The following is an 11,038-nucleotide window of genomic DNA, read 5'->3' on the forward strand; positions in this document are numbered from 1 at the left end:
AAAGATACATGATATTTTAATGCAATTAAAAAAAATCCACATTGATGCCCCAAACTCCATGATGAACAAATCTCAAAATGCTAAATAAAGACAGGATCCCATCCGGCCCATGCCCAACTCCTGTCACTCATCTTCCTAAGTCCCGTCCCCAAGTAATTTGCTCAGGAAGGCGACTCCCAGCCGTACCTGCTGAGAGGCTGATTAGCCCTGCCACCAAGAGACTGGAGAGGAGACCATGGATTAGAAAGTGAAGTGAAGGTGAGGGAGGAGGGTGAAGGTGGTATATATTTTTAATTAATTAATTAATTTTTATTTTTGGCTGCGTTGGGTCTTGGTTGCTGCAGGCGGGCTTTCTCTAGTTGTGGCGAGTGGGGGCCACTCTTTGTTGCAATGCGTGGGTTTCTCATTGCGGTGGCTTCTCTTGTTGTGGAGCACGGGCTGTAGGCGTGCGGGCTTCAGCAGTTGTGTGGCACACGGGCTTAGTTGCTCCACGGCATGTGGGATCTTCCCGGACCAGGGATCAAACCCGTGTCCCCTGCATTGGCAGGCGGATTCTTAACCACTGCGCCTCCAGGGAAGTCCCAAAGGTGGTGCATTGATTACTCAGGCATCGGCAGAAAGCAACTCTGGCTAAGCTTAGGAAAGGAGCATACCGGAAGGGTGTTGGATGGCTCCTGGTCTTGTCAGGAGGCTGGAGAACAGAATCAGATGCAAAGGCAGTGGACACAGCCTGGTTAGGACACGGTTTCTGGCAACTGGCATCACGGTCTTTGCTGCGGCACACACTCCAGAGTCAAAGTCACGGGCAGGAGTGGCCAGCTGGTCGGACCTGGGTAAGGCCATGCCTTGGGTGCATGACAGGTGAATGGGAGGATAACCCCCTGGCATTTGTGGTGGAAGATGCTGGACTGTAACCCACTACCACTCACCACAAAGGGGAGCTTGTCCCAGCTGGAAAAGGGCTGCATGTTGGACAGCTCAACAAATGACCAACACTTAATACAGGCAAGGTTGAATTTCTCTCTTGGGAGACTGCTTAGAGCCATGAGTTAAGATGGAAAACTCTAGAGAAGGAACAAACCAGTAGTTTTGAGAATGACCAAAGGAAAAATAGTAAGTTGGTCTCCCTTTCAGACACGTGTTCTGTTTTCTCGGTGCCTGTGAAGGCCAGTAGGACACATTCAGATGGTTTTCCCGTGGAGGCAACAAGCTGTGGCGATGATGTGGTCCTCGTGTACCATCCAGCACAGTTGTACCAAAGAGCTGCCTTCTTGAAGTGGGGGGTGGAGACTGGGTGTGTCAGAGCCATTCTCTAACCTGTGGCTCCACTGTCTTTCTGATATCACTTTATCCAGTTCAGCCAGCCAGCCCCAGACCTGCTGGTTGGAGAGGCAAGGCTGGAGTCTAAAGAAGGACCATTGTGCTGCCCTAAATACAGTCAGGGCTGGTGTGGTAAGGAGGACAGAGCAAGCACTTACTGGAACCTTCTGATGTGCAGGTGCCATACATGCCTTACCTCCTTCATGCTCTCAAAACCCAGCAGTACTACCAGGGTTAATTCCATTTTACAGGTGAGGAAACTGAGGCGCATGAGAGTTGGGTAACATGTCCAAGGTGACCCATAGAGTTAGGTGTGCCAGAGTCAGATTCAAACCCAGGTTGGTCTGTTCCAGAATCTGTGTTCCTGTCTGGCCCATCAACAAGAGAGAGTAACTTTACCCCCATTGCTGGCCCTTATCTATTGAACTTTTGAGGTGTTTGACATTTTCCTTCCTTAAGAACCAATGTGAGAAAAGTAGCCAAGAGGAGACAGGGGGCAGAGTTCGCCCCTGGTTTGCTAACTCTGGTCTTCCACCCCACACTCAACTCAGCCCTGGCCCCCAACCCCGCAGCCATCACACCCTCACTGCAGGCCCACTGCACCTCCCATCTTCCAGTATTCCAGCCACTGACGTTCTTTTCTTTCTTTTTTACCTTCTTATAATGGAAAATTTCAAACCAGCACAAAATAGAACCCCTGATACCTATTACCCTGCTTCAATCATTTTACTGATTTAAATTTGATTTCAGTGTACTCTTAAGATGTTCATTAGTATTCCTTGCATCTCTAGGTCTCCTTACCAGGAGATTTTCCCTGAGATTTAAGGGGAATTTCCCTTAATTTTACTTTTCTTACCCCCTCGCACCCCTTACCCCTCTACCACTACAACTTAGGTACCTCTAAAATCCTCTTTTTGGGTTTATGCATCTTTGCACCTTCAGACAGCATTAAATGGCTTCTGAAATGTTTTGCAGAAAGACGTGCATGCGAATGTTTCCTTCTGCTTTTTGTCCTCGTGAATCTCTAGACTCCTCTAACTTCACTCAGCTTTTCCAGGCTGTGCTTGCCCAGTTTTATGGTTCTGCTTTGTTGCCTTCCAAAGGATCCTGGACTGTTCTTTTTCATGTCGTTGTTCTTCTTACATTTTCTATTTTTTCTTTCTTTCGTTTTTTTTTTTTTTTTTTTTTTGCGGTACGCGGGCCTCTCACTGTTATGGGCTCTTCCGTTGCGGAGCACAGGCTCAGCGGCCATGGGTCACGGGGCCCAGCCGCTCGGCGGCATGTGGGATCTTCCCGGACCGGGGCACGAACCCGTGTCCCCTGCATCGGCAGGCGGACTCTCAACCACTGCGCCACCAGGGAAGCCCCATCATCATCATTATTATTAGGAGTAAAAATGAGCTTCCTGAGGCATAATTATTTTTACTTGGCAGACAAGGAAACAGGCTCAGTGAGATTAAGCAGCCAAAGTCACAGTGGTGAAAAGGGACAGGGCCAAAATTTGAGGCAGGACAGAGCTGGCTGCCCTCAGGAGGGAAGAACTCACCTCTGGGCCCCACCCAGAGAGGGCTGCCCTTGAGCAGAAGTGCTGGGGCCTCTGGAGGTGTTCAAGCAGAGGCCCTGACCACTTTCAGACGAAGAAACAGCAGGCCTGATTAGATGTCTCAGGGCACCATCTAACTTTGCATGCCTATAGTGCAGTTTTCAGAAGTTTCCTGAACTAGCATTTATCCAGGAAGTATGCACATTCAAGATCAGTTTAAATTTAAATCGAACAAAAATAATGCCCTTTCGAGCACCTGTTTTATGCTAGATTCTGGGGTAAGTGAAAGAGCTGTTGAGTTAACCTTCCTGCCCATCGTTCAATTGTCAGTCTGTCCATCCTTCCATGCATCCATCAATCCATCCATATCACAAACATTAAACACCTACTGTGTGCTAACTTCCGGAAGGTGCTTTTCTTCCATTAGTCTTATTTTTCCTACCAGAGAGTACTGTCCACTCAAGATAGGAAGTAGTGAGTGAGGAGTGAGGTGAGCACAGTTAGAAAAGGGAGTGGTTGCTTGTGGCAGAAGGTCCCCACCCCTCAGCTTGAGGGGATGGCAGGCAACGCACAGCCAAGAGACCGATATGAAAGGAGTAATGAAAGCTCCGTGTGCTTGGAGCTATAGTGGATGCCTGGTGTTCGGACATGGGAGCAAGGGCTGCTTTTTGCCGGTTTTATAGCTCCAGCCACTAGCATTACGATTGGTACACGCTAACGAACCAAATAATTGGGGTTTTGTTTTATTTGAGTAATTTTTTTTTTTTTTTAAGTCTTGGAAACTGGCATTAGAAGCGTCTAAAGCGGCAGAGGGAGTCAACCAAGGCAGGTCTGAGGTGGAACCAGAGAGATGCGAAGTTTTTAGAAGAGGAGGGGCGTTCCAAGTAGGCCGCTCAGCCTGCCTCAAGGAGGCCTGGGTCCTGTGGGAGGGACGTGCTCCGTTGAGCGGGGCTCTAGCCCCAGGAAATGGATGCAGCTGGGTCCCAGTGGGTGCCCCGGGGTATCGTGGCGAAGCTGCTTAGCTGGTCCAACCGGGAGCGCGCGGGCCGAACTCCAGGATTAGCTACCTCTAAAGTACCGAGCCAGTCCCCACCCGCCACCTGGCTGCGCGCTCAGCTCTCCCGCCGCGGGTGAGTACATTTCAGGAAGCAGTGCATTGCGGCAGCCTCATCCGCAAGTCCCGCCCGGGAGCTGGGGAGGCCGCAACAGGTCCCCAAGGGCACCCTGGGCCTCGCCGGCGCGCCTCCAAGGCAGGCGCCTTTCCGGACCCGCTCCGTCCCGGGGTCTGGCCGGCGCGCGGGGCAGCGGGGCAGCGGGGCGGCCTCTCCGGAAGCCATCCCGGTGGTCCCCGAAGCCGACTCATAAATCATTCATGAGCGGGGGCCGGCCGAGCAGGGCTGGGAGGAAAGACGGGGGCGGCAGCGGCGGCGAGGGCTAACCGGGAGCTGGACCGGGCGCACGGTGAGTAGCCGCGTCCTCACGCCGGAGGTAGGAAGGGGTCTGCGGCCCCGAGCCGGGGGCTGAGTGCACCCCTTTCCAGAAAGCTGGGGGCGGAGAATGGGGAATGGAGGGGCTTGCTCTGCTCCCTTCTCCTCCCAACCCTCGGCACGCTCTCCCCGGGCCGCGGCAGGTGGTGCGAGCCCGGGAGCGTCGGGGGAACCAGAGGAGCCGCGGGGCTGGCGAGGTGGACCCTGCGAGAGTTCCGGGCAGGGCGCAGACGCACGCAAACTTTGCGGGCTGCGTGGTGGGTCTTCTTTCCGCCCACTGGAGGGGAGCTGGCGGATGTGGCCAGGTTCCGGGGCGCGAGCAGGCGGTGGGAGCGCGAGTGGGACCCAGACCCCGAGGCTACCGGCTCGTTCTCTGAGAGGGCGGCGGACGAGGCGAGGTTGGTCCGGGGCTTGGGAACTGTTGGGCGGTGAAGGGAGTCCTGGGGAGTGGAACGAGGGGTGCGGGACACTGACCCTCCCCAGCTGGGTATGGAAAGGGGTCACCTTCCTCTGGTTTGCCAAAAGAAGTACGCGGTGCAATCGACCATCACAGGAGCGGGGCTCTGGGGGGTGCCACGGGAGGCCTTATCGCTTTGCCCCTCTGGGAGCGCGCGCACGCACCCCTGGCTTGATGCATCCCCCTGGTCCGCTTTGGGTGGACAGCGCGGGGACTTTTGGCGATTGCCTGATGGAGAACGGGGTGATGGAGGCGCACCCCGCTGGGTAAGGCGCCGGCCAGGACAACAAAGGGAAGCGTGGACAGAGGAGGAGCTTCGCGGTGCGGGAGAGTCGGGGGCCCGAGGTCAGTTTCCTCGAAAGCCCTCTCCGAGGGCGGCGGGGGATGCGATCAGGGGGCCCTGGGGCACACGGCTTAGGACGGCGACCCCAGTCCAAGCCAACCCGCGCCTCGGCGGGGAACCGGCGCCGACTCTCTCGCTGCAGCCAAGTTACTCCGGCAACCCCCTCCCCCAGGCGACGGCGGATTCCTCGAGTCTCCTGGTTTCCCGCGCCCGCCTTGCCGCCCATCCTTTGTCCCGCAGCCGGGGAAAGGTTCCTGGCGCGGAGGGAGCGAGGGCAGGAGCGGCCCCGGCCTGGCGGTGGGTTGGAGGGGAAGGCTGGGGAAGCGGCGCCACCAGCTTTCCGTAGCAAGAGGTTGCGCCTGCAGCCCGCGGCGGCTGCTGACCTTGCTCCTGCCCGGGCAGGAGGAAGGTTTTCCCGGGTTTCTGAGAGAGGCGGCAGATCTTTGTTAACACAAGCAGGTGTGATTGAGGTCCTTGAACGTCCCCTCCCCCCACCCCAACAGAGACCCACTTGGAGACCCAAACAGCTGCTGTTCTTTGGTTGCTTGGACCATATGAAATTGCCATTTTCAAAAGACTTGAATATCAGCAACTTCCTCTTATTCAATGTGTGTGAAGTTACTTTTCTCACTCATTTGTGAGTTTCCTCCTTCAGTGTTCTGGAAGCTGTTCTGCCTGTCAGGGTGAGCCTGGCGGCCACGGTGGAGTTGAGAATATTGCCGTTCGCAGGGGCAGTCCAGACCCTCAATCGACGGCCAGTTGTGTGTGTGTGCCAGGCGTTGTCCCTATTCTATTTCCAACCCTCCCACACTATTTAAAACACCATTTTACAGACTAGCACAAAGGAAAGCGTGGAGATTGTAAGCAACTGCTCAGGTCACAGAGCTCATCAGCGGGGCTAGAGACTCCCCAGTCTTGAAAGCCAGGACTCTGGTCGCTGCAGCAGCTCCCTTTAGTTTAGTTTTGTTTTCTTAATGTATCCCATGATTTTTTAATGAACTTCCTTATGAGTTCCACGCTGGACTATTTCTGTGTATCTAGTAAGGTGAAGCAAAGTGCATCAAAGGATAGGTTGAAAATAATAAAACTTTAAACCAAATATTGTTTCGTCGGGACTGTTTAAAATATGAAGAAAATCAGTTTTGCAGGGACAAGAGTTCGCTCTGAGATTTGATCAAGGTCAGGATGCATTGTTAAAAATGACAGAAGCCAATTCTGGGTAATTTTAGCCAAAAAAAAAAAAAAAAAAAAAAAACTGGACTGGATACTGGGTGGCTTAGCGAAGTGACAGAAAGGCTGGCTAGCCAGGCTTGGGAGCCCGGAGGAGTGGGACTCAGGACATGCAACAGGACCCCTGATGGGTGTATGGCCGCGGCTGCCACCATTAGACTCTGGCTGTGGCTGCTGGCATGTTGATTTGACATCGTTGCTAGGATGAAGTGGAAAGTGCCTCTGCCTCAGTGTGTCTCATGCACAAGCCCAGGAGTAAGCATCTGATTGGCTGAGCCTGGGCTCGGTTTGGGCACCTCAGCTGACCTCACAATGGGAGGCAGGGCTGCCACTCCCAGAACTCACAAAGGTGGGCTCAGAAGTTGGGCAGTTCCCATCTGCCCTCCCACCCCACAAAACCCTAGATAGCACCTACACAGATCCTTTGAAAAGAAATTCCTTCAAACATTGCTTCAAGAGGGGGCCCGGCGGTGGCCCCGGACGGCAGCGAGAGACGGAGGCGGGAGTGCGCGGTGCTGAGGCGGCGGCGGCGGCGAGAGGCCGAGCAGCGGAGCTGGAGGGAGGCTGGGGGCGCTCCCCCCGTGAGACGGGCACGGGTAGGCTCCGGTGGGCGGGGGCCGGGGCCCGGGCCGGCTCGCGCGGGGGATATGATGACCCAGCGGCAGGGCCCCGGATCTCGTCTCCTCCTCCGCCTTCTCACTGCAGCCCCAGCTGGCGGCTGAGAACCAGACACACCGGCGGTATGACATCACAGCTGGAGGTGTTTTCCCCCCCATCAGTGTCGTCGAGTGCCTTCTGCAGTGCAAAGAAACTGAAAATAGAGGCTTCTGGTTGGGATGTTTCTGGACAGAGCAGCAACGACAAATACTATACCCACAGCAAAACCCTCCCAGCCACACAAGGGCAAACCAGCTCTTCTCACCAGGTAGCAAACTTCAACATCCCTGCTTACGACCAGGGCCTCCTCCTCCCAGCTCTTGTAGTGGAGCATATTGTTGTCACAGCTGCTGATAGCTCTGCTGCTACATCAGCCTTCCAAAGCAGCCAGACCCTGACTCACAGAAGCAACGTTTCTTTGCTTGAGCCACATCAGAAATGTGGATTGAAAAGAAAAAGTGAGGAATTTGACAGCAACGGTAGCGTGCAAATCATAGAAGAACATCCCCCTCTCGTGCTGCAAAACAGGACTGCGGTGGGTGCTTCTGCCACGACCACCACCGTGACCACGAAGAGTAGCAGTTCCAGTGGAGAAGGGGATTACCAGCTGGTCCAGCATGAGATCCTTTGCTCTATGACAAACAGCTATGAAGTCTTGGAGTTCTTAGGCCGGGGAACATTTGGACAGGTGGCTAAGTGCTGGAAGCGGAGCACCAAGGAAATTGTGGCTATTAAAATCTTGAAGAACCACCCCTCCTATGCCAGGCAAGGACAGATTGAAGTGAGCATCCTTTCCCGCCTAAGCAGTGAAAATGCCGATGAGTATCATTTTGTCCGCTCTTATGAGTGCTTTCAGCATAAGAATCATACCTGCCTTGTGTTTGAGATGCTGGAGCAGAACTTATATGATTTTCTAAAGCAGAACAAGTTTAGCCCACTGCCACTCAAGTACATCAGACCCATCTTGCAGCAGGTGGCCACAGCCCTGATGAAGCTCAAGAGCCTTGGTCTAATTCACACTGACCTTAAGCCTGAAAACATAATGCTGGTCGATCCAGTGCGCCAACCCTACCGAGTGAAGGTCATTGACTTTGGTTCTGCTAGTCACGTTTCCAAAGCTGTGTGCTCAGCCTACTTACAGTCACGTTACTACAGAGCCCCTGAAATTATTCTTGGATTACCATTTTGTGAAGCTATTGACATGTGGTCATTGGGCTGTGTGATAGCTGAGCTGTTCCTGGGGTGGCCTCTTTATCCTGGTGCTTCAGAATATGATCAGATTCGTTACATTTCACGAACACAAGGCCTGCCAGCTGAATATCTTCTCAGTGCCGGAACCAAAACAACCAGGTTTTTCAACAGAGATCCTACTTTGGGGTACCCACTGTGGAGGCTTAAGACACCTGAAGAACATGAATTGGAGACTGGGATCAGATCAAAAGAAGCTCGAAAGTACATTTTTAATTGTTTAGATGATATGGCTCAGGTGAACATGTCCACAGACTTAGAGGGAACAGATATGTTGGCAGAGAAGGCGGATCGAAGAGAATACATTGATCTGTTAAAAAAACTGCTAACAATTGATGCGGATAAGAGAATTACTCCTCTGAAAACTCTTAACCATCAGTTTGTGACAATGACTCACCTTCTGGATTTTCCACATAGCAATCATGTTAAGTCTTGTTTTCAGAACATGGAGATCTGCAAACGGAGGGTTCACATGTATGATACAGTGAGTCAGATCAAGAGTCCCTTCACCACGCACGTTGCCCCAAATACAAGCACAAATCTAACCATGAGCTTCAGCAACCAACTTAATACCGTGCACAATCAGGCCAGTGTTCTAGCTTCCAGTTCTACTGCAGCAGCTGCTACTCTTTCTCTGGCTAATTCAGATGTCTCACTGCTAAAGTACCAGTCGGCTTTGTACCCATCATCTGCAGCACCAGTTCCTGGAGTTGCCCAGCAGGGTGTTTGCTTGAAGCCTGGAACCACCCATATTTGCACTCAGACAGATCCATTCCAACAAACATTTATAGTATGTCCACCTGCTTTTCAAACTGGACTACAAGCAACAACAAAGCATTCTGGATTCCCTGTGAGGATGGATAATGCTGTGCCCATTGTACCCCAGGCACCAGCTGCTCAGCCACTACAGAGACAGTCGGGAGTTCTTCCACAGGGAAGCTGTACACCACTAATGGTAGCAAGTCTCCACCCTCAAGTAGCCACCATCACACCGCAGTATGCGGTGCCCTTTACTCTGAGCTGCGCAGCAAGCCGGCCGGCGCTGGTTGAACAGACTGCCGCTGTACTGCAGGCTTGGCCCGGAGGAACCCAACAAATTCTCCTGCCTTCAAGTTGGCAACAGTTGCCTGGGGTAGCTCTACACAACTCAGTCCGGCCCACTGCAGTGATTCCAGAGGCCATGGGCAGTGGCCAGCAGCTCACAGACTGGAGGAATGCCCACTCTGATGGCAACCAGTACAGCACTATTATGCAGCAGCCATCCTTGCTGACTAACCATGTGACGTTGGCCACTGCTCAGCCCCTTAATGTTGGCGTTGCCCATGTTGTCAGACAACAAGAATCCAGTTTCCTCCCTTCAAAGAAGAATAAGCAGTCTGCTCCAGTGTCTTCTAAGTCCTCTCTGTATGTTCTGCCTTCTCAAGTCTATTCTCTGGTTGGGAGCAGCCCCCTCCGTACCACATCTTCTTATAATTCCCTAGTCCCTGTACAAGATCAGCATCAGCCAATCATCATTCCAGATACTCCCAGCCCTCGTGTGAGTGTCATCACTATCCGCAGTGACACTGATGAGGAAGAGGACAACAAATATAAGCCCAATAGCTCTGGCCTGAAGGCAAGGTCTAATGTCATCAGTTATGTCACTGTCAATGATTCTCCAGACTCTGATTCTTCCTTGAGCAGCCCATATTCCACTGATACCCTGTGTGCTCTCCGGGGCAATAGTGGACCCCTTCCGGAGGGTCCCGGCAGAGTCGTGGGGGATGGCACTGGCACCCGCACCATCATTGTACCTCCACTGAAAACTCAGCTTGGTGACTGCACTGTAGCAACCCAGGCCTCAGGTCTCCTGAGCAGTAAGACCAAGCCAGTGGCTTCAGTGAGCGGGCAGTCATCTGGATGCTGTATCACCTCCACAGGATATCGAGCTCAGCGTGGGGGGACCGGCGCAGCACAGCCACTCAACCTTAGCCAGAACCAGCAGTCATTGTCAGCTCCAAGCTCGCAGGAGAGAAGCAGCAACCCTGCCCCCCGCAGGCAGCAGGCGTTTGTGACCCCACTCTCCCAAGCCCATTACGCCTTCCAGCATGGCAGCCCACTACATTCGACCGGGCACCCACACCGGGCCCCAGCCCCTGCTCACCTGCCAAGCCAGCCTCACCTGTATATGTATGCTGCCCCCACTTCTGCTGCTGCATTGGGCTCCACCAGCTCCATTGCTCATCTCTTCTCCCCGCAGGGCTCCTCAAGGCATGCTGCAGCATATACCACCTACCCTAGCACTCTGCTGCACCAGGTCCCTGTCAGTGTTGGGCCCAGTCTCCTCACTTGTGCCAGCGTGGCCCCTGCTCAGTACCAACACCAATTTGCCACCCAGTCTTACATTGGGTCTTCCCGAGGCTCAACCATTTACACTGGATACCCAGTGAGCCCTACGAAGACCAGCCAGTATTCTATCTTGTAGTTGCTGAGTGTGAGGGAGGAGGGGTCAGAGTTCTTAATGGGCTGTGATGAGCTCCTCCCTCACCCTCTCCTGAAACTCCTTAGCCAGCAACTTGCTCTGCAGGGGCACACTGAAGCAGAAGGCTTTTCTCTGGGGAACCTGTCTCAGTGTTGACTGCATTGTTGTAGTCTCCCAAAGTCTGCCCTATTTTTTAATTCTTTATTTTTGTGACGGCAATTTTGGTATTTGGAAGAGCTCAGATGCGCATCGTCTGCAGTTACCACAGAAGAGAGATCATTCTGAAGTTAAC

The 11,038-nt window shown here is 53.3% G+C and overlaps 1 protein-coding gene across 1 annotated transcript; it reads left to right on the forward strand.

Moving 5' to 3' along the window:
* Nucleotides 1–7,122: 7,122 nt before the first annotated feature.
* Nucleotides 7,123–10,749, forward strand: LOC132480506 (homeodomain-interacting protein kinase 1-like). Its single transcript, XM_060084776.1, has 2 exons — nt 7,123–8,769; nt 8,872–10,749. Exons 1-2 carry the CDS (start codon nt 7,123–7,125, stop codon nt 10,747–10,749), a joined length of 3,525 nt encoding a protein of 1,174 aa, XP_059940759.1.
* The last annotated feature ends 289 nt before the right edge of the window (nt 10,750–11,038 follow it).

The sequence above is a fragment of the Mesoplodon densirostris genome, chromosome 1, assembly GCF_025265405.1.
Source record: "Mesoplodon densirostris isolate mMesDen1 chromosome 1, mMesDen1 primary haplotype, whole genome shotgun sequence".
In the NCBI taxonomy this organism is placed as follows: Eukaryota; Metazoa; Chordata; class Mammalia; order Artiodactyla; family Ziphiidae; genus Mesoplodon; species Mesoplodon densirostris.

Excerpts from the sequence above, each read along its gene's own strand:
- LOC132480506 (XM_060084776.1), top strand. The coding sequence starts at position 7,123 with ATGACATCACAGCTGGAGGTGTTTTCCCCCCCATCAGTGTCGTCGAGT. Across the intron at positions 8,770-8,871 it reads GGGTTCACATGTATGATACA|GCCAGTGTTCTAGCTTCCAG; the intron begins GTGAGTCAGATC and ends GTGCACAATCAG.